Below are 23,675 nucleotides of genomic sequence, written 5' to 3'. Positions count from 1 at the left end.
GTAGAAATGAGGCACTTGTTAGTAGGAAACACTAAAGTCAAGATATGAGAAAGTAGAACTGTAACCTATAGATACCTGGGTAGTGGCCAAAGTATAACCCTTGGGCTGGAGACTTTCAGCTGCTGCAGCAATATCAGTAATTTCTTTCTTGGGCCCTAGAGTGGTGGTAGGACCTGGAGTAGGAGGCCCACTGCCCCCATCTGCCTCACTCCTTTCCTCATCCCGAGCAAGCAAGTATTCTACCCCAAAATCATCATCATCGTCATCATCATCATCTCCCTCATCTTCCTGTTCTTCATCTGCTTGGCTTTGAGACTGAGCATCCTCAGACTCATCAGACTCAGATTCTTCTGACTGTGAACTCCCACTCATTTCTTCTTCCTCCGACTGTTCATCTTCCTCATCCTCACTCTGCTCTTCAGCAGAATCTAAATCACAAGACCAAAGCTTAGTAAGCTGCTCTTCTAACACCCACCCTCCCCAGTCATCCTCCGAACCACATACTTACCTGACTGACTGCTACTATCTTCTTGAGATGCCTCTTCAGCTTCTCTTGCCTCCTCCAGTTCACAGTCATAACTATTGGCTTCAACTTCCTCTTCCTCTTCGCTATTCCCAGAGCCTGGAGCGGAGGTATCATAGGCATAGGCCCCTGCATATTGCTGCAATAGCTCCTCCATAGAAAGCTCACCTGATAGGGAAAAGGGAAGTAAACATTTGGTTCCTTTATAAGGACTGGGAAATATTGAGTGGAACTTGTTTCTTTTATCTAAGCTCCATCTCCCAGGCCCAGATCTATGGGGAGTCTACAGATTTTACCTTTAGCATCAGCTAATAAAACCAATCCTTAGCCCGGTGTTGGTGGCGCACGCCTTTAATCCCAGCACTCAGGAGGCAGAGGCAGGCGGATCTTTGTGAGTTCGAGGCCAACCTGGTCTACAGAGCAAGATCCAGGAAAGGCGCAAAGCTACACAGAGAAACCCTGTCTCGAAAAACCAAAAAACACCAATCCTTGTAACAACCATAGTAAGTGTGGCATTCTCCTGATAAGGACAATGCCTACCCTTGTAAAAACAAAACAAACAAAAACCAAAAACACCCAAAACCTTTTTTTTCACTGATGGTAACTTATTATCTGTTAGTAGCACACAAACCAAATATTAATTACTCAGAAACAACGTTTCTATACAAGTGGGCAATGGTACAGGCCATTCACTGGGGGACTGTGTACATTTAATCTTCAGGTTTTAGATTTTTTTATCTTCTTATTCTGCAGTTGCTCATTCTCCTGTTCATGGTGCCTGCTCACACCATCCCAGTGTTTCCTCAAGGTGGTCTTTAGTTTTCTCTCAGAAGTTTCAATCCTCTTTAGGCTCTCTCTCTTTTCAAAGGCCCCACTGATTTCTCAGAAAGCATGCCCTTGTCCAGGCTCTCCTATCAGTCTGAGCTCAAGCCTCAGGATCTTCAATCCCCAGACACTAAGCCACATCCAAGCCACCAATGCTGAGCCTACCATTGTCACCTGAGCCACTGAACCACCCTTTTAAAATTCTGGACAAATAGTACTCATATCCTGCTATAGTACCTTTTCCTTCAACTCTCAGACCAATTAGTTCAAACTCCTATGGCAACCACACATCACTTTACTTATAAGTGCCTTTCATTTACAAATCTCTGAGTTATACCTGAGTTACATGAGAAGCGTAGGTAATAATCAGCAGCCGAAACCACAAAGATAAAAAATATCTGATTTACTGTCTATTTACCCACCAATTTTCTGCAGAGTAGAGACAGAAAGCAGATTTTCAGTAAAATATCTGGTAAATGTCACCTTCTCGAGCCAACTCGCTCAGTTCCCTGGCATGATCCACCTCTCCTTCCAACTGCTCCTCAGCTGCTATGGTGTCCTCTTCGTCCTCTGCTACAAAAAGAGAATGGAGTTTCCACTGGTGAGCCCAGAAGTATAGTTCCAAACCCTTGGTCACACACATAGTTCTGGTTAAAAAACTCAATGGAAAACAAACCAAAGGCATAAATGCAGAATAGGAATTTGTAGGGAAAACCAAAATGCAATACACACATGTATGGAAATGTCAAAGAAGAAACCTAATTACAAGAGAGCAGAGCATTGTGACACATGCCTTTAATCCCAACACTTGGAAGCAGACACAAGTGGATCTGCGTTCAAGGCCAGCCTGGTCTAGAGCCAAGGATACACATAATAGATCCTGTCCCAAGAAAACAAACAACAAAACAGACAAAACTGGTCTGACCTTCATCTTCATTAGCAGTAAACTCTTCATCATCTTCATCAGGATGCCAACGTTGTTGGTTGCACTGTGTTACAGAGGAAGGTGGAGGGTTTACCTGTATGGGAAAGGGTAAAAAGTGGGAGGAGTTAACATTTGAGCATGAAGTTGGGGTGTTGTGGCAAAAGCCTTTAATCCTAGCATTGGGAGGCAGAAGCAACTGTAAACTCAAGACCAGCCTGGACTACATAGTGAGTTCCAGGACAGCCAGAGTCAATCAACAACAACAACAAAGTCAGGCTTGGAGGCACACACCTTTAATTCCAGTATTTGGGAGGCTGAGGCAGGGTGTCTCTGTGAGTTCAAGCCAGCCTGATCTATAAGGCAAGTTTCAGGACAGCCAGGGCTATTACCCAGGGAAATCCTGTCTCAAAAATCCAAAAACAAACATGAAAAAAAAAAAAAAAAAAAAAAAAAAAAAAAGGTACAGAATTGAAGATCAGAAATTGTTCCCTTGAGTAACAGCTGCCTCTGGTACAGTATCAGGGCAAGGATGTTTTCAAGGGTTTTCTCTCAGCACCAGCTACCAAATCCTGACCGCACTGACTTAGGGAGGACCTGTGAAAAGTGCTGGGAAGCAGTAAAGCAGGACCACATGTGGTGGCTCCTCCCTCAATCCAAGTACTCCAGAGGCACAGCTCTTTGAATTTGAGATCAGCCTAGACCACACATGAGTTCAAACCAGCCAGGAATGTAAAGTGGGGCCATCTCAAAAAATAATACAAAACAAAACAAGGAAGGGAGCAAGGGGAACATCGAAATGGCTAAGTGGTCATCAGTAAGCCTGACAACCAAATATCAATCCCTAGAACTATGTAAATATAGTTGAGAACCAACACTATAAAAGTGTCCTCTGACCTCCACATGCATACCCACAAAGACAAAATTCTAGTAATTTTTTTTTTAAGTTCAGTAGTATACAGGAATGCCAGGCCAGCCAGGACCATGTAGCAAATCCTCGACTCAAAAAATAAATAAAGAGAATAAAATTTAAAAGTACATAAATTAAGGGCTAAGATGATGCCTTATTGGTTAAGAACACTTGCTACTCCTCTAGAGGACCCCAGTTTAATTCCTCGAACCCTTATCAAGCGGCTCATAACCATCTGTAACTCCAGGTCCAAGGGATTCCAAGACTTTAGCCTCTGCTGGCATCTACTCATGTACACATTTTCACACAGAGACACACAAATCTACACATAATAACAAAAAGCACATGACAAGTTTTTAAAAATAACAATAATAGTAATTTTAAAAAGACCCTCAACATGTAGTAGGACCAATGGTACAAAGGTCCAAAAGAGATTATTTATTGATTGATTTTTTTTTTTTTTTTTGGATAGGTTTTCACTATGTACCTTTTGCTGTTCTGGAATTCACTATGGAGATCAAACTGGCCTTAATCCAAGATCTATCTGCCTCAGCCTCCTGAGTACTGGGGTAAAGGTATGTGACACTACATTCAGCTCGAAGACTTTTTAAGATGACCATCACAATTCCAGAGTTCACATCACCTAACAATTTATATGTGTGTGTATACATGTATGTTTAGACGTTTGTGCATGCTTGTGGAAACCAGAATTCATCGTCTGGTGTCTTCCTCACTCTTGACTGAACTTGGAACTTACTGATTTGGCTAGACTAGCTAGCCAGAAAGCCCCAAGGATGCTCCTATCTCTGGCTCTTAATGCTGAGACTTCTGAAACATACCGAGGATTGAATTCAAGTACTTTACAAACTAAACTAAGCTATCTCCCTAGCCCTCCCCTAGCAAATTTAAAGTACAATATATGCTTCCACTATAGTTTTAGAAACCTTGCCAGCCGGGCAGTGGTGGCGCACACCTTTAATTCTAGCACTCAAGAAGCAGAGCCAGGAGAATTTCTGTGAGTTCGAGGCCAGCCTGGTCTACAGAGTGAGATCCAGGACAGGCACCAAAACTACACAGAGAAACCCTGTCTCGAAAAAACCCAAAAGAAACCTTGCCAATAGCAGGCTGCAACTTGACCCAAACCATCATCTTCACTAGCAATGAAACCTCAATTGTCTTTATTGTGAATTCTCAAAACCAAGGATCAACCTAAGCCCAGGATTTTAGAGCTGAAACTCTCCATCTATCTCCCCTCTGAATCTTTCTTTCTGAGCCTCTTCTGTATGTACCTCCAAATCCTGGGAGGACTCCTCCTCGACATTTTCTTCAGGTCCATCGTTGGCATCACTGTCATGAGATGAGGGTGTCTGAGAGCGGCTGGAAGGCACACCCAATAGCTGAGGGGGCAGGGAACGGAGCAGCTCTTCCAGTGGCAGCTCTCCCTCATGTCGAAGCAGTTCAATCTCACGCCTCTGGGTCTCTGCATCATTGCCTTCCTGCTGTTCTTCAACCTCAATGGTCTCCTCATCATCCTCTTCTTCCTCTTGGGGTTGGAAGTCCCCATCTATAGCAGGAGAACAAGGTCACAAAGTCCACGGGCCCTGCAAGCCACAGGGTGGGTTTTTCAGCTCTGGAAAGGGCACTTGGGAAAAGCAACAGGACCAAAGAGCACACACACCTTCATCATCCAGCCGAGAAATAGGGGGTGGAGGACTGGATGCTGCTGAGGAAGAACCAAGACAAGGGGACGAGCCAGCTTTGCTGGACGCTATCGGCTGGTTAAGGCTCTGAGACAGAAGGTCTGAGTACTTCTCAGTTTGTCCCACAATGAAGTCCAGGTGCAGGTCCAAGGCTTTCTTACGTTTTTCTTCAAGCCGGGACTGTTGTTTGAATTGTACCACCTACCATAACCACAAAAGGCATCATTAACGCATATTTCACTTGTTTAATACACTCTTTTAGCCAACTATTTAGGGATACTACCTTTACGGCAGGCTTTGGCCTGGTCATTCACAAAGAAAAGCTAAAAAAAAGTCTGAAGAGACTGGTGATTTATACAGCACTTCTGAAAAAAACAGAAACTGAATAAACACAAGGGTCAACTTAGTATGCAGTAGCTGGAGAAGATTAGCAAATCCATTTGAAGTTGGACCGTTAAAAAAGGAAATAAAAAGTGGTTGGGCAGTGATGACACACATATTTGGACTCAGCAGAGGCAGGCAGATCTTTGAATTCAAGCCCAGCCAGGTCTACAGAGTGAGTTCCAGAACAGCCAGAATTACACAGAGAAACCCTGTCTTGAAAAAACAAACATAAACAAACTAACAAATAAATAAAAATAAGAGTATGTGGGGCTACCAGTAGAGCTCAGTGGGAAGACACATGCCCAACATGAACAAAACCCTAGTCTGGGTGTGTGTGTGTGTGGGGGGGGAGGTATCTTCTTTAACTACTAACAAGGCAAACAACAGCAGTACAAAGACCACGAGTGAATGGTCAAGTATGTCAACCAACCTCAAATAAAAGAAGGAAAAAAAAAATGCAAGCAAGGTGGTGGTGGCACATGCCTTTAATCCTAGCATTCAGGAGAGAGAAGCAGACAGTTCTCTGTGAGTTCGAGACCAGCCTGGTCTAGAGAGTGATAGCCAGGGATACACGGAGAAACCCTGTCTTGGAAATAAATAAATACATAAATTAATAAATTTAAAAAAAAAAAGAGCTTGGAGTCAAAACAGTGACCAAAGCACAAATGTAGCAGCACAAGGCCCTGGGTTAATAAAATTAAAAGGTGAAACACACCTTTAATCCCAGTACTCAGGAGGCAGAGGCAGGTGGATGGATCTCTGTGAGTTGGAGGCCAGCCTGGTGTACATAGTTCTAAACAGACAAGGCTATTCAGAGACAGTATCTCAAAAAACCAAAACCCAAAAACAACAAAAAGTGAAAACATGAAGTTGATAAAATAGCGTAGTGGAGGGCTGGAGAGATGGCTCAGCGGTTAAGAGCACTGGCTGTTCTTCCAGAGGTCCTGAGTTCAATTCCCAGCACCCACATGGTGGCTCACAACCATCTGTAATGAGATCTGGCGCCCTCTTCTGGTGTGTAGGCAGAATACTGTATACATAATAAATAAATAAATCTTTGGAGTTGGGGATTTAAGCTCAGTGGTAGAGCGCTTGCCTAGCCAGCGTAAGGCCCTGGGTTCGACCCTCAGCTCCACATTAGGAAAAAAAAAAATAGCGTAGTAGGTAAAGGTACTTATTTCCATGAAACCTGAGTTCAACCCCCAGGACCCACAGAGTGGAAAAAAGAGAGAACCAACTCCCACAGGTTGTCCTCCGACCTCAACTTCGAGAAGTCAGCTGTGGCTTATGTGCATATACTCATATGAATGAATGCAATTTAAATAATTTAAATTTTTAAAAAATGGGGCTGGGGGCTGGAGAGATGGCTCAGTGCTTAAGAGTGCTTACTTCTCTTGAAGAGGACTGCAGTTGAATTCTTAGCACCTCTATCAGGCAGTTCACAGCTGCCTTTTAATTCAGCTCCAAATCCAACACCTCTGTCCTACAAGGCCATTAACTTCATGTGCACATCACATACTCATACACAGATACATTTAACTGAAAAATTATGAAAATAAAGGTCTTTTCAAGACTGGGAGGGTTGGGGATTTAGCTCAGTGGTAGAGTGCTTGCCTAGCAAGCGCAAGACCCTGGGTTCGATCCTCAGTTTAAAAAAAAAAAAAAAAGGACTGGGACTAGAGAGATGGCTCAGAGGTTGAGAGTATGTATTGCTCTTCCTGAAGACCTCTGTTTGGGTCCTAGCACTTACATGAGGTGGTTAATCTCTAACTCCATTTCCCAGAGATCCAACTTGCTCTGGCCTTTATGGGTACCTACATGTATGTGGTGCACATAAAATTCATACAGGCACACACACATACATAAATAAAGCCAATAAATCTTTAAAGGACAAGTTTCTACCTCTACACATACTATCAAATAGCTATAATCTTCAGCACTCTAGAGGTCTCATGGTCAGCCTGGTCTACACAGGGAGTTCTCAAAACAAACAAACAAAAGTCTAGGCAGAGTGGCTGAACCAAGATTTCTGTAAATTCAAGGACAGCTTGAGCTACATGAGTTCCAGGCCAGTCTGGACTATACAGTGAGACCTTGTCTCACACACACAAAGGCAAGATGGCTCAACACCAAACCGGATGGCCTGAGTTCAATCCTTGGAACTCACATGGCAGAAACAGAAAAGCCTCCCACAAATTGCCCTTTACCTTTCACCACGGGTAACATGGTGTGTCCCCTAAACCCAAATACACAATAAATAAATGCTAATAAAAACTGTTTAGAGGGCTGGAGCGATGGCTCAGAGGTTAAGAGCACCGACTGCTCTTCCAGAGGTCCTGAGTTCAATTCCCAGTAACCACATGGTGGCTCACAACCATCTGTAATGAGATCTGGTGCCCTCTTCTGGCCTTCAGGGATACATGCATACAGAATACTGTATACATAATAAATGAATGAATGAATAAATAAATAAATAATAAATAAATAAATCTTTTAAAAAAAAAAACAAAAAACTGTTTGGCCCCAAATAATTTCAAGCCTAGGTGTTATTAGATAGCCCATTCTCAAACTCAGGAGACTGAAGGTGGCTCCATACCACCATAGGTTACATAGGGAAAGTCTGTCTCAAACTACAAAGCAAAGACTGCAGCTAGGAATGGAAACTGAAGAAAAGATGAGTTCAAGACTAACCACCAAGATACTATAATCCAGTACTTAAGAGGAAACAGAGGCAAGAGGATCAGCCTCTGCTACACAGTGAGTTTGAAGCTAATCTGGTTTACATGAAAACTTTATTTCAAAAATAAACAACAGGGGGGCTGGAGATGGCTCAGAGGTTAAGAGCACTGGCTGCTCTTCCAAAGGTCCTGAGTTCAATTCTCAGCAACCACATGGTGGCTCACAAACATCTGTAATGAGATCTGGTGTCCTCTTCTGGTGTGCAGGCAGAGCACTGTGTGCATAATTAAAGTAAACAACAAAGCCAGGCATGGTATCACACATCCCTTTAATCCCAGCACTCGGGAAACAGAGCCAGGCGGATCTCTGTGAGTTCAAGGCCAGCCTGGTCTACAGAGTGCATTTCAGGACAGGCTGCAAAGGTAAACAGAGAAACCCTCTCTTGAAAAACCAAAAAACAAAAAAGAGTACTTAGAAGGTGAGACGATCAGGAGTTCAAGGTTATCCTTAGCTACATAGCAAATTTGAGGCCAACATGAGTTATTTGACACCCTGTCTCAAAACTGGAAGAAAAAGAAAGCCAACCTATGAAATGCAGAAATACCCCTATCTCAAACAATACAGTATGACAACTATTTATGTAGTAATTTTACACAGTATGCATCACAAAAGATCTAGAAATATTTATATCTGTTCATATGTCATTTGCATTTTATATACTGGACTTGAGCACCTCCAGATCAAATGCCCACAAGAAATTCTAAAACCAGTCACACAAACACAAAAAGGGAAAAGAGGGCTTCAGAGATAATTACAACTTAACATTTAAGCAGAAGAAACTTTAATGGCATAAGCAGGTAAACAACAAACATGTTTTTGAAAAAACATACTACACACCCTACAAAGAGTAGATGGTCTAGGAGTCAAGGAGTCCTGTTCATCCCAAAGGTACAACACATATTTTGCCACTATAAAACAGATCAATGGACGCTACTCCCAATGTTTTAACTGAGTAGGTAGGAAAAGAAAGCCAAGAATTCGTTCCTCCTTGTGACATTCAGTGATGGAAAGATCCACTATACAGAGAAATGTCATAAAGAATTGGAATTGCAGTGTTCAGTTCCTCAGTAAACTTTGGTCAGCCCTGTCAACACACCTTCCTCTAACCTAGTCCGAGACCATCTTTTGTCCAATCTCATTGCTCACCTTCTCCACATTGCTCCAGAACTGCCTGACATCCTTGGCCATGGTAGAAGCAATTCGGCGCAGCTTGGCCTGTTCTTCTCTCCGAGCTCGTTCCTCTTTTTGTCGCTGCTCTTCATGGTGCCGGATTACCATACGTACCACCTATGGAAATAAAGACAGTATAAAAATCACTCAAGGTAAAAATTCTCCTTAGCCACCCAATCAAAAAAGACAAAGACAATCAAGGGCAAAACCCTGATGTTACTACAGCTTGAAGCACTAAAAAGGGGTTTATAATTTCATCTGCTTCCCTTCCACCTTCCACATAATTCACCCTTTAAAGTTTCTTTTTCCTTTTTTGGGTGTGTGTGGGGGGTGGGGGTGGGGGTGGGGATAAGGGGCTGTTCAAGACAGGGTTTCTCTGTGTAGCCCTGGGAGTCCTGAAACTTGTTCTGTAGATCAGGCTGGCCTCAAACTTACCTTCCTCTGTGCCTCTAGTGCTCAAATTAGAAGTGTGAGCTGTCACTACCACTTGGCTAACCATTAAAGTTTCAAAAGCACACCTGAAAAATATATGAACAGTAGAACAAACAGAACATACCTTCCGGGCCACACCTCGTTTCCATCGGCGCTCCTGAGCAAAGTCAGCAGAGAGCCACTGCATCTCTTCACATAGGTAGTCCCAATGACCTTTAGGGCGGGGAGGCTCTGGCACTTTAGGTAGCCTTTTCAATGACCAGAATCCCTCCTTTCGAAGTTCAGCAATTCGAGTTTCAATTTCAGCTTCCTAATGAGGGGTAACGACATTGATTAAGAGTTCCTGGACATGCAATTCATCTCACTGCCATGGCTGAATTCCTGGCCCCTGAATGGACTCTGTATTTTATGCTCCTACCAATTCTACAAGGTAATAGATTCAGTTGGCAGGTGTGGGAACTGTCTAGGAAATCAAATGAGTTTCCTGAGATCATAGAGCGAGGAAAGGACTGGGAATCAAAAATAGGTCGAGAGAACTGAGCATGATGGCACACGCCTTTAATCTCAGATTTCCAAAGGCAGAGGCAGGCAGATCTCTTTGAGTTCCAGGCCAAACTGTTCTACACAGCAACTTCCAAACAGTCAGGGCTACACAGTGAGACCCTGTTTCAAAAGAATGAAAATGAAAACAAAAACAAGAAGCAATTAAATGTTGACATCTTATTTCCACATGCAAGTGTGTTCACACACACACACACACACACACACACACACACACACACACCTATACACATAGAACAAACGAAATAGGCATAAAAACTCTAGCCACGATTTCATGCTCTTTCTCTGAAAATCCTGAAAAAGGTGAGACTTGGGAAAACATTTCCAGAGGGAGCTTCACAGGGAGTGCCTACTTCCTGCTAAACTCTAAAGAGGTTCTTTATCACTGTAGAAACCTATTTCTTAGAAATAGGATTTCAGTCCAATTTATATAACTGTGTTTGTTTGGTTTGGTTACTGTTTTTTAAGATAGTGTTTCTCAGCCTGGAGAGATGGCTCAGTGGTTAAGAGCACTTTTTTTTTTTAAAGATTTTATTATTTATTTATTACATATACAGTGTTCTGCCTGCAGGTCAAAGGAGGGCACCAGATCTCATTATAGATGACTGTGAGTCACCCATGTTGTTGCTGGGAATTGAACTCAGGACTTTTGGAAGAACAGCCAGTGTTCTTAACCTCTGAGCCATCTCTCCAGCCCAATTTCTTTTCTTTTCTTTTCTTTTTTTTTTTTTAGCTGAGGATCGAACCCAGGGTCTTGTGCTTGCTAGGCAAGCTCTCTACCACTGAGCTAAATCCCCAACCTAAGAGCACTTCTTAACCACTGGTCCTGAGTTCAATTCCCAGCAACCACATGGGTGACTCACAGCCATCTATAATGAGATCTGGTGCCCTCTTCTGGCCTGCAGGGACACATGCAGGCAGAATACTGTAAACATAATAAAATAAATAAATCTTAAAAAAAAAAAAAAAAAAAAAAAAGATAGCGTTTCTCTGTGTAGCCTTGGCTATCTTAGAACTTGCTCTGTAGACCAGGCTGGGCTCGAAGTCAGAGATCCACCTGCCTCTGTCTCCCTAGTGCTGGAATTAAAGCCATGGGCCATCACTGCCCAACTGTGTTTATTTTAAAAGACACTATTCTGGGGAAAGAGAGCTATAGCTTATACTCAGCAGGTATAAAGCTCTCTATTTAATCACTAGCACGGAGGGATAACATGACAAATAGCAGATGGGGTACTTGTCACACATAATAATTTTAGAAAAACTTATTCTATGGGAAAAACACTGAAGATATACACAATCAGATTAATAGTGGTTGCCAATAACAAAAAAATTCCCATTTTTACTAGAAGATTCTATAGTTCATTAAATTTCTGATTAAGAACGTTAAATCATTTAAATTTTTTCTTTTAACAAGAATCTTTAAAAACATTAGAAAAAGCCAGGTCTGTGTTAACAGTTGCAATCCTTGCACCTGGGTGCTGAGACAGATGGCCAGCGGGAGTTACATACTTGTATGTTCTAGATTTAGGGCAGCCTATACTAAAGTGAAGATCCTGAATCAAGCTAGTGGATGGTAGTGCACGCCTTTAATCCCAGCAATCAGGGAGGCAGAGGCAGGTGGATTTCTGTGAGTTCAAACCCTGTCTCAAAAACAAAACAAAACAAAACAAAGAACAAAAGAAGAATCAAACAAAATTAAAAAAAAGAAAAAAAAAAGAAAAGAAGAAGAAAGAAAAGAAAGGTGGGAAAGACAGAAAAGAGAATCAGGAATTCAAGGTCATCCTCACTTACAAAGGGAAGCAAGACTAGGAAAGTAAAAAACTGTGTGTGTGTGTGTGTGTGTGTGTGTGTGTGTGTACACACAAGCAGTACACATGGAGATCATTACAGCAATTGCTGCCCAAATCTGGTGACCTTAGTTCTATCGCCAGAGCCCATGCAAAGGCAGAAAACTAACTCTACAAAGTTGTTCTCTTGGTCAACATATGTGTAACACAGCATGCAAGCCCACACACACATCATACACTTGAGTGGACATAGTAAATAGTAATTGGAAGAATTAGGCTGGGCAGTGGTGGCATATGCCTTCAGTCCCAGCACTCAAGAAACAGAGGCTGGGCTGGAGAGATGGCTCAGTAGTTAAAGAGCATTGCTTGCTCTTACAGAGAACCTGGGTTCAATTCCCAGCACCCACAAGGCAGCTCATAACTGCCTGTAATTCTAGTTCCAGGGGACCTAACACCCATGTCAAAACACCAATGCACATAATACATAAATAAATAAATAAGTATAGACAGATAAATAAATGAATGGATGAATGAATGAATAATAAGGGGGGAGGGGGCAACAGAGGCAGGTGGATCTCTGAGAGTTTGAGGCCAGCCTGGTCTACAGTTGAGTTCAAGGACAGCCAGAGATACAGAGAAACCCTGCCTCAAAAAAAAAAAAAACAAAGCCAAAACCAAGTAAAAATAAAAAGGTTAATGGGCACCAAGCCTAAAGTTTAAATGGTTAGGCAGGAAGGGAATATGGAGAATATACATTTCTATTGAGCTCCCAGATGGAACTGCATGCATTTACAGAAAAATCTCACAGGCTACAGTCTGAATATAAATTGGAAAACAATAAATATTAAAATCATCACAGTTTACAAAGTACTTCAGTGTCTTATTCCTTCTTTATTTAGATTAGTTGAAGGTTTTTTGTGTGTGTGTTTGTTTTTTCCTTTTGTAGCTTTTTTTTATATAGCTTTGGAGCCTGTCCTGGAACTTACTTTGTAGACCAGGCTGGCCTTGAACTCACAGAGATCCACCTGCCTGCCTCCTGAGTGCTGGGATTAAAGGCGTGCACCACCACTGCCCAGCACTAGTGGAAGGTTGTCTGTTACTGTTTTGTTTTTCTTTTTTGTCTTTTTCCTTTGAGATAGCATCTATCTGACTCTGTAGCCTAGGTTGGCTCAAACTTTCCAATCCTGTATCATCATTCCAGAGTGCTGGGCATACAGGTGGGAGCTACCTCATCAATTAATTTTTTTAAATTGTCTTGGTATTTCAAAATAGGATTTCTCTTGTATCCCTGGCTGTCCTGGAACTCACTCTGTAGACCAGCTGGCCTCAAACTCACAGAGATCCACCTGCCTCTACCTCCTGAGTGCTGGGATTCAAGGTGTGTGCTACTGCCACCCAGCCTCAGTTTTTTTCAATAATTATTTACTTTTCTTTTTAAAGACACCATTGCATATAGTTATGCTGGCCTTGAAATCATGGTCTTCCTTTCTCCATCTCCTAGTGTTGGTGAGAGCCACCATACCTGCCTAATTCTTCCTTTAATTTATGTCTGCCAACAGTACTCAGGGTATAGCTTGGTGGTAGAGAATTTGCCTAGTATATGCACAAAGGCTTGAGTTCAATCCCCAGAGCAGTGTGAAGAGAAAACAGTTTGAGAGTAAACTTAACAGACACCTACCTCTACTCTGAAAAATAAAAATAAAATCTGGGCTATAATTCAGTGATAACAACACTTGCCTACAGCTGGTTAAGAGCACTTTTTCTTGCAGAAGACCTGAGTCTGATACTTACTACCACAATGGCTCATAACTCTCTGTTCCTGAGGATCTGGTGTCCTCTTCTGAACAGCAGGAGGACCAGGCATGGATGTGGTATATACATACATGTAGGCAAGATACTCACACAAAAAATAAAACAAATTAGCCTTTTTACAAAAAGTAAACACTTGCCTAACATATATGGGACCTCAGTTTAGAGCGAAAGAAAGAAGGAAGGCTGGTCACTTTCTTTCTTTTGTGTATGAGTGTTTTGCCTGCAATATGTTTGGACACCACTTGACAGCCTGGTGCACATTGAAGGCAAGAGGGAACTGGATCCCCTGGAACTGGAGTTATAATTATAAGCTACCATGTAGGTACTGGGAATGGGACTCTGGAAGACTAGCCAATGCTTTATACTACAGAACCACTTCTCCATCCCTCAAACAAAGTGAAGGAAGGAGAGAGGGGTTGGTTTACTTCAAGCAATATACTCAAGACAAAGAAGGAATCCACACCCTAAACCCATGGCTAAAAACAAAGACACATAAAATACCCATGGGACAGTAGAGTTAAGACAGACAACTCCCATGAATCTTCATGGGCCTTCCCAATACATACATGTTTAGCTTGCTCTGCAATTTCTGCATGGCTCTTCTCCCACTTTGGGCCCTTGTTGACCAGGTCAGCAGCCTGGGATAAGCTGAACCCCTCCAAAGGAACTGTGGTACCATCTGCCGGGCCTGGAGGTCCATCCAGAGAGGAATCTTGGGCTATATGTTGCGGGGAGATACCACCTGCCCCACTAGAAGCTGGAGAACTAGATGAGGCAGGGGATACAGGATTGCTCCCTGTCATGCCGTCCGACACCATCTAGAAAAGGGGAAAATGATGAAGAAAAAGGATGCTAAGCATTGTGCTAAATGTTTTAGGTACATTTTTTTTTATTCCATTTTACAAAAAAAAAACAAAACCAAAAAAAAAAAAAAACCAAAAAAAAAAACCAAAAACAAACAAACAAACAAAAAAAAAAAAAAAAAAAAACCAAAAAAAAACCCCTGTAGAGTAAGGTATCACTCTCATTTTTATCAACACAAACACTTTGTTGGTTTGTTTTCTTTTGGGGAGGGATGGAGGGAAGTTGTTACAGTTGAAGACAAGGTCCCACTACAGCCCAGTCTGGCCTGGGATTTACAATCCACCTTCCATGTTCTGGATTAATAGGCTACTGCCACCACACCAGGCTTCGAAATGAAGTTTTTCTTTAAGCAAAGTAATTAAAATGGTAGAGCCAAATTTCTAATAGATAATCTGACATGCAAGACATACATGCTGATATACACAACTTCCTAAATTCAAGATTGCTACTACAGGGCTAGAAGTATAGCTCTCAAAAACAAAAACTTGTTTTCTAAGACTACTACAATGCAAGATTTCTTTTGGTTTTTCCTTGAGACAGACTCACTACATAGACTCACAGAGATAGGTCTGTCTCTTCCTCATGAGTGCTGTGTACAAAAGCATGCTATGATTTCAAATTTAATGGTCCTTTTAGAACCTTAAAAAATTTTTTTTCCCCTGAGACAGGATTTCTCTGTGTAGTCCTGGCTGTCCTAGAACTCGATCTGTAGACCAAGCTGGCCTTGAACTTACAGAGATCTGCCTGCCTCTGCCTCCCGAGTGCTGGGATTAAAGGCGTGCGCCACCACAACTAGGGCACCTTGATTTTACTCATTTGACTGTTGTACTTCCATAAGTACAACAGATTCACCTATGTAGTAAATTTGAATTAACTTCAAATAATAGAAAAATATATATAGAATAAAAAAGCCCTCCAACCCCCTTCACTGAAGATGCAGGGGATGGAACCCACGCATTACAAAGTATTGACTATTGACTATAAAAGCAATTGAAAAACAATGTCCCAGCCAGGCAGTGGGGTTGCACACCCTTAATTCCAGTACTCAGAAGGCAGAGGCAGGTGGATCTCTGAGTTCCAGGACAGCCAGGACTACACAGAGAAACCCATCTTGAAAAAGTCCCACTGAAACATGGCAAATGAACTCACTCATGAAATTCACTATAAAACATAAATCTGGGTTTGGGGATTTAGCTCAATGGTAGAGCGCTTGCCTAGCAAGTGCAAGGCCCTGAGTTCCGTCCTCAGCTCAAAAAAACAACCAGAAGCCTAAGAGTGCCTCAAATTCCTACCCCAGCTAAATGATAAATGACTACATATCAAAATTTCCCAGAAGCTAAGAAAAATTCTAAGTATCAAATCCACTGGAGCAATGACAGAGTGCTTACCTACCAGGACTGTGCAAAGCTCTGCACTCGACTCTGAGAAACATATTTGAAAGCCCAAAGGGCTATGGCTCAATAGTAAAGAGTTTGCCTTAGCATGCACAAGGCCCTAAGTTCAAAGGCCAGTACAGCAGAGGAGCGAACTATCAACTGAGCTATCTATGGTGGTACAGGTTTACAGCCCTGTGGCTCAGGAGGCTGGGGTACATAAGCAAACTCCCAACTCCCTCTCCTTCCTTTTTAGATAGGGTTATCATATACTTCCGGTGAACCTGGATATGTAGCTAAGAATGACCTCAAACTTCTTATCATCCTACTTTCACCTTTTAAAGTGCTGGGATCATAAGTGTGTGCCACTATACAACCGTACATACAGTACTAGGAGGAATCAACCCAGGGCCCAACTCTGAGCCCTGTGCATGACAAGCATTGTACCAACTAAGCTAAACCTCAGCTCCACAAGAAGCCCTGTCTTATTAAAAGGGGGAAAAGCCTAAAGTGCAAATGTAGATCTAATTAATTTAAAAAACACACTTTTCCCCCTACTCCACATTCCCACAATAGGAGGAAAGAAATAATGCCTCACTTAAGGCTTATCCTATTCTAGTTCCAAATGAAGGTAAACTATTTTCAAAGCCTACAGTCTTAGAAGCATTTTGCCTAGTCTCCATTTCCAGCCTTGCCTAATTCAACCACTTTAAGGTAAGAAAGAACTGCGTCTTTTTTCCTTTTTTAAAAACAGGGTCTTACTATGCATGTACTCTCTAACTGGCCTGGGACTCACTAAGTAGACCAGACTGGCCTTGATCTCAGAGATCTGCCTGTCTCTGCCTCTGAGTGCTAAGCTTAAAGGCATGTACCACCATACCCAAGATCTCCACTCTTGGAAATCAGCATTATGTGAAGCAGAAAGTATCTAAAGCAAGGCATAATGGCACATGCCTTTAATCCCAGCACTTGGGAAGCAGAGACAAATGGATCCAAGTTCAAGGCTAGCCTGGTCTACAGAGCAAGTTCTAGGGCAGTACACAGAGAAAAATCTGTCTTGAAAAAAAAAAAAAAAAAAAAAAGAAGAAAGAAATATCTAACAGGCTTGAAAACTAAAGACAGTCCGAACTCAACTACTCAGGTAGGTAATAAGACCTGCAACACCATTCTGTCTCAAAAACATTAGTCCATTAGTCCAGAGAGTAAGCAAAGGAACCCTCCCCACTTTCAAACCTGTGTCTGTAGGATTGGGAGCTGAGGATGAGCAGGGGAGGGGCTGCTCTGCATGGTCCCACTCCCAGGCTCCTTGCTGGATGCCTGAAGAATGACTGGGTTATTATCACCACTGCTGCAGGCCGAGGGGCTGGTGTCCGGCTGCAGGGCATGCTGGGAGCTGGCCTCATTCTGGGCCACCAGCCACCGGGACCTGCCTTCCAGGGCCCGGGGCCCACCAGGGCGTCCCAGCCTCCGCTCAGGTCCACCAACCTCTGGAGCACCTATAGTTGGATTTAAAAAAAGTAAAAATAAAATTAAAGGCTATTAAAACAGTTGTTTTTTGAGACAGATAGATCTTATTATACCATCCAGACTGGCCTGGGACTTATTATCCTCTCACCTCAGCCTTCAAAATGCTGAGGTTAAAAACTGTTTCCAGGGATAGAGAGGTAGCTCAGGTGGTTGAGTGATTACCTATCACACATAAAACATGGGTTCAATCCCAACAAAGCATAAAACCAGCAGGGTAGCATACACCTTCAATCTCAAAGCTTAAGAGGTAAAGGCAGAAAGATCAGAAGTTCAAGGTTATCCCTGGTTACACAGTCAGTATGGGACCCCATGCTACTTAGTAAATGCTCAGGAGACATGGGGATGTTTCCTGACCATTGACTATGTGTCAAATACTTGAAAGTACTTTCCTTAGCTAGGAAAGGTGGAACATATTTGGGACACTAAGATGAAGAGGATCGTTTGAACCCGGGCATTCAAGAACAGCCTCAGTCACATGAGATCTCATTTCAAAAGAAATATGCTGGGTGGTGGTGGAGCACACCTTTAACTACAGCACTCCAGAAGTAGAGGCAGGTAGATCTCTGTGAGTTCGAGGCCAGCCTGGTCTACAGAATAAGTTTCAGGTCAGCCAGGGCTTCACAGAGAAATCCTGTCTCAAAAAACCAAGGGGGAGGAAGGATAAGTCAGGTGTGCTGGTTCATACCTATAATCCTGCCAGCCCTTAAGAGGCTAAGGCAGGAGGACTGCCATGAATTCAAAGTTAGTTTGGGTTAGAGACTGAGATCCCTCCCCTAAACCAAGCTGATCCCCAGAACCACATAAAGCTGAGTGTCATGACTGTACACTTGAGACAAAAGGATCGGAACTACTCAAGTTATTCTCAGCTATACAGCTTGAGGCCAGTTTGAAGTATGACAATTTTGTCTTAAGAAGAAAAAAAGAAAAAAAAAAAAAAAAAAAACCAGAATAAAGAAAATAGTGGGGGAACTTAAATTCAGATAGCCTCATTCAAAAACGTTGAAAAAGCCAGGCTGGTGGCACACGCCCTTAACCCCAGCACTGGGAAGCAGAGACAGGCAGATTTCTGTGAATTTCAGGCCAGCCTTGTATACACAGTGAGTTCCAGGACAGCCGAGGCTCTGCAGAGAGCCCCTATCCCAAAGAGAAAAGAGCAAACCGACCTCTGAAGAACAGTGTTCTCTCAGTACTCCCCATGGCAGTGCTGAGGCTCCACAGCTCTACCTCCACCATCAACCCCCATGGAAACACATGCATAGATTTGAAGTTTTCCAGAGCAAAAATCCACAATTAACCTATCCTCTCATTATCACATAGTGTTTCTCCATTCACATAAGCACACAAAACTGTATTTAAAGGTGAGCTCACCTGTGTGAGCAGAGACCACACCCCCTGTGAAAGTCTGCACTTCCACGGTGCCCTGCTGTAATGAGGGAAATCACACCTAAAACAGTAGAGGAAAGCAGTGGTGAGGAGCCAATCCACATCTGTCAATACCATCTAAGTGTACTTACACCAGCTCTCTGAGACTTTAAAATACACTCAAAGTCAGTTCAGATAATAGTAGGAAAAGGTCATGCTTCAGAAAAATAAAATAAATTGAGTTAGGTTGTAGCTCATTTAGGCCTTGGGGGGGACGTCTGGAGAAATGTCTCGGTGATTCAGAGTGTTTACTGCTCTTGCAGATGTCCTTGGTTTGGTTCCCAGCACCCTCATGGCAGCTTACAACAGCTTTAACTCCAGCTCTAGTGGATCCAACCTCTCTTCTGGCCTGTTCGGACACCTGGCATGCATGTGGTGTGCATACATACATGCAGGAATTTACAAATACACACGAAAGTAAAATAATAATTTTTTTAAAAAGTGGTGGCCACAAAAGCAAATCGTGTGTTGTGTAGAGAATTTCACGGGGTTGTACGTTCTTGCTGGAGAAGGGTAAGGGCAGAGAAGAAATCAAACAACAGAAAGTTTTAAAAGCCGAAGTTCTTTAAGCTCCAACCACCAAATGACGGACAGAAACGTCACATCCACAAGTTCACAGAGCCTGCGGGATGTCTGACTGCCGGCTTGCCTTTTCAGTGAATTTAACAGGAACGGAGTTAACAGGGTGGAGCTCCCAAACACAAAAAGTTGGCCACAAGACAAGGATCCTTTGAAATCTGTACACGCGGGTCGAAGCATCCAACTTTAGAACGAGCGTTTCCAGCCGAGGTAAGGAAGGCAGGCTCCGAGGAGACCCACATACTCCGGAAACAAGCAGGGTTCGACTAGACGAGGCCCGGAAGTGTTTGCCCGGCTAACTCCTCTCTAAGCGCAGCGCCGCCTCGATGCACATCCCGGGGACCGGGGGGAGTCTGAATCCAAGATGCCTGAACTCCTGACCCTAGTCTTCCCTACAGCTTCCCGAGACCTCTCAGGCGCCTGACCCGGCGTGACCCCCGACCGCGGCCCCGGCGCCAGCCCCGCCCCCGCCGGTGGCCCACCCCACCCAACGTGCGCGCCGGGCGGGGGAGGGGCTGGCGCGTGCGCGGCTGGAGGCGGGGTGAGCCGGCAGCGCGCGCGGCCTGGGGGTGGGGGGGTTCCCGCCAGAACCCAAAACCGTGGGCCAGGTCGCGGGGCTCCCAAGTCCGCGTCCGCCCGCGTCCGCCCGCGTCCGCACACCAGCGGGCCGCAGAAGGCTGAGGGAGGAAGGGTGCGAGCGCCAAGCTCGGTCTGTCTCTCCTAGACGGATTATGGTGGGCATGCGCCCTTTCCTCTTGCTCTCCCCGGAGGGGAGGCAGGTCGGTGGGCGGGCGGAAGCGCACCTGGGTCCGTCCTCTCGGGCTTGGCTCGCTCACGCACGCGTGCGCAGAAGGGCAGGAGGGCAAGGGAGGCGCGCCGAGACCCGGGGCCGCCCGGCCTGGCAACCACCACCACCCCCCCACGGCGCGCGCGCCGTCTCCGTGGGCGCGCGCAGGCCGCCCCGCTCACCGGCCCCAGGGCACCGGCGGGAGGTGCGCGCGCAGCACCCCGGGAAGGAGGGACGAGGCCCGCGGAGCTGCGCGCGCAGCCGCCCGTCAGGGGAGGGGGCACTGGGAAGCCTCCGCCATCTTGTCTCCCTCTCCTTACCTGCGTCCTCGGGGGCGTGCTCACCACCCCCCCTCCCGCCGAGGAGGGGGGAGGGCCCCCTCTCGGTCGCCGCCTTCCCCGCTTTCGAGTCCCCTAAGGGCCGCGGTTAGAGCCACCCCCGTGCTCCCACCGCTTCCAGTCACGCCGCGGAGATGCGATCAGTAAGTTGGAGAAAGAGCAGACGCCACTCCCAGCGACCCCGCCGCCGCCGCCGCTGCTGCTCCCGAGGCCTCACCAAAATGGCCGCCGCCTTCTCGGCCGCCACCGCCACTACCACCACCGCCACCACCACCAAGGCTCGTTATCGCTACCGCCGGAGCGGCCCGTCTTCTCGCGATACACAGTAACTGGAGGCTGGAGGGGCGGGTAGGTTCGCGTGCTAGCGTAGGACTCTTGTCTGGAGCGCAAAGCAAGATGGGAGATGTAGTCTGTTCCGAGGTTCCATGCTTGCCCAGCACGCCGCGGCGGATCTGAAACCACTGAAACTCGTGGTGCTGCACAGTGGGAACACCCTTTGGGTTTGGGAGTTTTTATTTTTGCAGATTTGTCAGTGGACAAGTTAGTGGTGGAGTTGGGCCTCCCTCCGCCCCTTGTTTGTTTGTTTGTTTGTTTGTTTAAAGACAAGGTTTCACAATGTAGCAGTGGTTGACCTGGACTCGTTATGTAGAGCTAGCTAACCTTAAACTCAACAGAGATGCTCCTGCCTCTGCCTAGGATTAACGCTACGCGCCACCACTACCAGCTGCAGTCGACTTTGTAGCACTGATTTCCCAAGATGTAGCCTCCAAACATCTGTGCCATTGGTTTGCAGGTTTTCTTCATTAAGAACCCCTTTGAAAGGCTGAGAAGATAGCTCAGCAACTAAGAATATTGGCTGCTGCTTCTTACATAGGTCCGAGGTTCAATTTCCAGCACTCATATTCCAGAAGCTCATAACCTTCTGTAACTCCAGTTCCAGGGAATCGGACACCCTCTTCTGGCCTCAGAGGGCACTGCACAAACACGATGCTCAGACATGCATGCAGGTAAAATACCTGTACACATCAAATAAAAATCCTTAAAAAAAAAATGCCTTTGAGAATCTGATACTCCTTCTCCATCTTAAGGACCTGTTTATTGTCAACAAGAGTTCCAAGAAAGATCTTGAGCCCTTGGTTACATAGGAAGACCCTGCCCCAAAACATAACTAGTAATTAAGAAAGCTTGTGGGATAAAAATAAATCGAAGACGGACATCGGAGAAGCCATTGTGTGGAGGACAGTGGGGAAATGGCAGCTGAATAGAGACTGGAAGAAAGATTCTTCACAGCTAGGTGTGGTGGTATATGCCTATAATCCATGCACTTACTGGTAGAGGCCGCCCCGGGCTGTCGCATACTTAGTCCACACACACGTTAATATTCTAAAGTTCAAGATTATCCTTTCTTAAAAAAAAGACATGTATATAGACTTGCAGTAAGTATGTGTCTGCTTTTTTTCAATTTAGGACTTTTTAGAAAGTTCGGTGTGTGTGTGTGTGTGTGTGTGTGTGTGTGTGTTTTATATAATTACAGCGACAGGGCTGGAGAGATGGTTCAGTGGTTAAGACTGGCTGCTCTTCCAGAGGACCCAGGGTTTGATTCCAGCACCCACATGGAAGCTCCTAATAGTCTTGTAACTTTAGTCTTAGATCTAACACCCTCTGCTGATGCACAGACATACATATACATTCAGGCAAACACTCATAAAATAAAATCTCAAAAGTAAAGTCTAATAGGAGTTATCAGCAAAAAACTTCTCCACATAGTGTCAGTGTCCTGCCCAGAAGTAATCAGTGTGATTCCCTTATATTTAAATGATACCATACTGTATATTGTTTTATACTTTGCCTTTTCAGACTTGATTTATATAATATCTGGAAAGATTAATAGAAGATAATGGGGCTAGGTGTGGCATTCACCTTTAATCCCAACACTCTAGAGGCACTGGAAGAGCAAATCTCTGAATATAAAGCCAGTCTTGTTTACATAGCAAGAGCCACACACACCAAAAGAAAGGAAGAAAAGATAAATGTAGGTAATGGAAAAGACATGGTTCAGAATTTAAGAGCACTGGCTCAGGCCAGAGGACCTGAACTCAGTTCCTAGGACCAAGAGAGCTTGCAAACGTTTTTAACCTCTTCTGGCCCTGTCACCAAAAGCACACGGTGCATAGACATACACACACAAATCACCCATACACATTTTTAAAAATCTTTTAGCTGGGCCACAGTGGCGCACACCTGTAATCCCAGCACTCGGGAGACAGAGGCAGGCGGATCTCTGAGTTCTAGGCCAGCCTGGTCTACAGAGGGAGTTCCAGGTCAGGCTCCAAAGCTACACAGAGAAACCCTGTCTTGAAAAACAAAAAAATAAAAAGTAAATCTTTTAATAATTTTTTTTAAATTCTGGGAGTGGTGATAAACAACTTTAATCTTTTTTTTTTTTTTTTCCAAGAGCTGAGGACCAAACCCAGGGCCTTGCACTTGCTAGGCAAGCGCTCTACCACTGACCTAAATCCCCACAACTTTAATCCCAAACATTCAAGATGGCAGAAGCAGGGAAATATAGATATCAAGGCCAGTCTGGTCCACATATCTTAAAAAGACCACACATGCGCAAGGCCCTGGGTTCGATCCTCGGCTCCAAAAAAAAAACAAACAAACAAAACAAAAACCCAAAAAACCACACACCTGCCTTCAAACACAATAAATAACTTCGAAAAGGAGGCTAGAAATATTGCTTAGTAGTCAAGAGCACTTGCTATTACAGAGGATCTGGGTTCAATTCCACCCATCCTCATGATGACTAATGCCATTCATAATTCCAGTTCTTGGGGATCCAAAGCCCTTTTCTGACTTCCTGTGGTACCAAGAATGCACATGGTGCACATACAGACATGCAGGCAAAACATTCATATTCATATAAAAATAAATTTTTAAAAATGTGAGGCTGGAGAAATGGCTGGTTAAGAGCACTGACTGCTCTTCCACAGGACCTAGATTCAATTCTCAGCACCCAC

At 44.2% G+C, this 23,675-nt stretch overlaps 1 protein-coding gene and 1 non-coding gene across 7 annotated transcripts in view; both read right to left on the bottom strand.

Annotated features, from left to right (window-relative positions):
* The window catches only part of LOC118587526 (Snf2 related CREBBP activator protein), a 55,774-nt gene extending 34,796 nt beyond the window's left edge, over nucleotides 1-20,978 (bottom strand). For 2 of the 6 annotated variants that reach the window (XM_036193584.1, XM_036193557.1), the window contains exons 1-12: nucleotides 20,638-20,978; nucleotides 18,898-18,973; nucleotides 17,236-17,498; nucleotides 14,332-14,583; nucleotides 9,730-9,915; nucleotides 9,150-9,290; nucleotides 4,859-5,081; nucleotides 4,470-4,744; nucleotides 2,274-2,367; nucleotides 1,832-1,921; nucleotides 509-691; nucleotides 76-428 (exon numbers count right to left, since the gene is read on the bottom strand). In XM_036193584.1, coding sequence (XP_036049477.1) covers nucleotides 76-428; nucleotides 509-691; nucleotides 1,832-1,921; nucleotides 2,274-2,367; nucleotides 4,470-4,744; nucleotides 4,859-5,081; nucleotides 9,150-9,290; nucleotides 9,730-9,915; nucleotides 14,332-14,583; nucleotides 17,236-17,289 — 1,851 coding nt within the window. In that variant the 5' untranslated portion in view covers nucleotides 17,290-17,498; nucleotides 18,898-18,973; nucleotides 20,638-20,978. Of the gene's footprint in view, nucleotides 1-75; nucleotides 429-508; nucleotides 692-1,831; nucleotides 1,922-2,273; nucleotides 2,368-4,469; nucleotides 4,745-4,858; nucleotides 5,082-9,149; nucleotides 9,291-9,729; nucleotides 9,916-14,331; nucleotides 14,584-17,235; nucleotides 17,499-18,897; nucleotides 18,974-19,043; nucleotides 19,232-20,333 lie in introns of those variants that run through there. The other 4 variants (XM_036193564.1, XM_036193581.1, XM_036193588.1 and 1 more) reach the window with 4 other exon arrangements.
* On the bottom strand, nucleotides 2,754-2,883 carry LOC118576936. The gene has a single exon (XR_004944126.1). It is a non-coding gene; the product is annotated as a small nucleolar RNA SNORA30/SNORA37 family (small nucleolar RNA).
* Nucleotides 20,979-23,675: the final 2,697 nt, after the last annotated feature.

Source organism: Onychomys torridus, chromosome 1 (assembly GCF_903995425.1).
Source record: "Onychomys torridus chromosome 1, mOncTor1.1, whole genome shotgun sequence".
NCBI lineage: Eukaryota > Metazoa > Chordata > Mammalia > Rodentia > Cricetidae > Onychomys > Onychomys torridus.
Note: the sequence above shows the minus strand (reverse complement) of the source record. Positions and strands in the feature narration are given on the sequence as shown.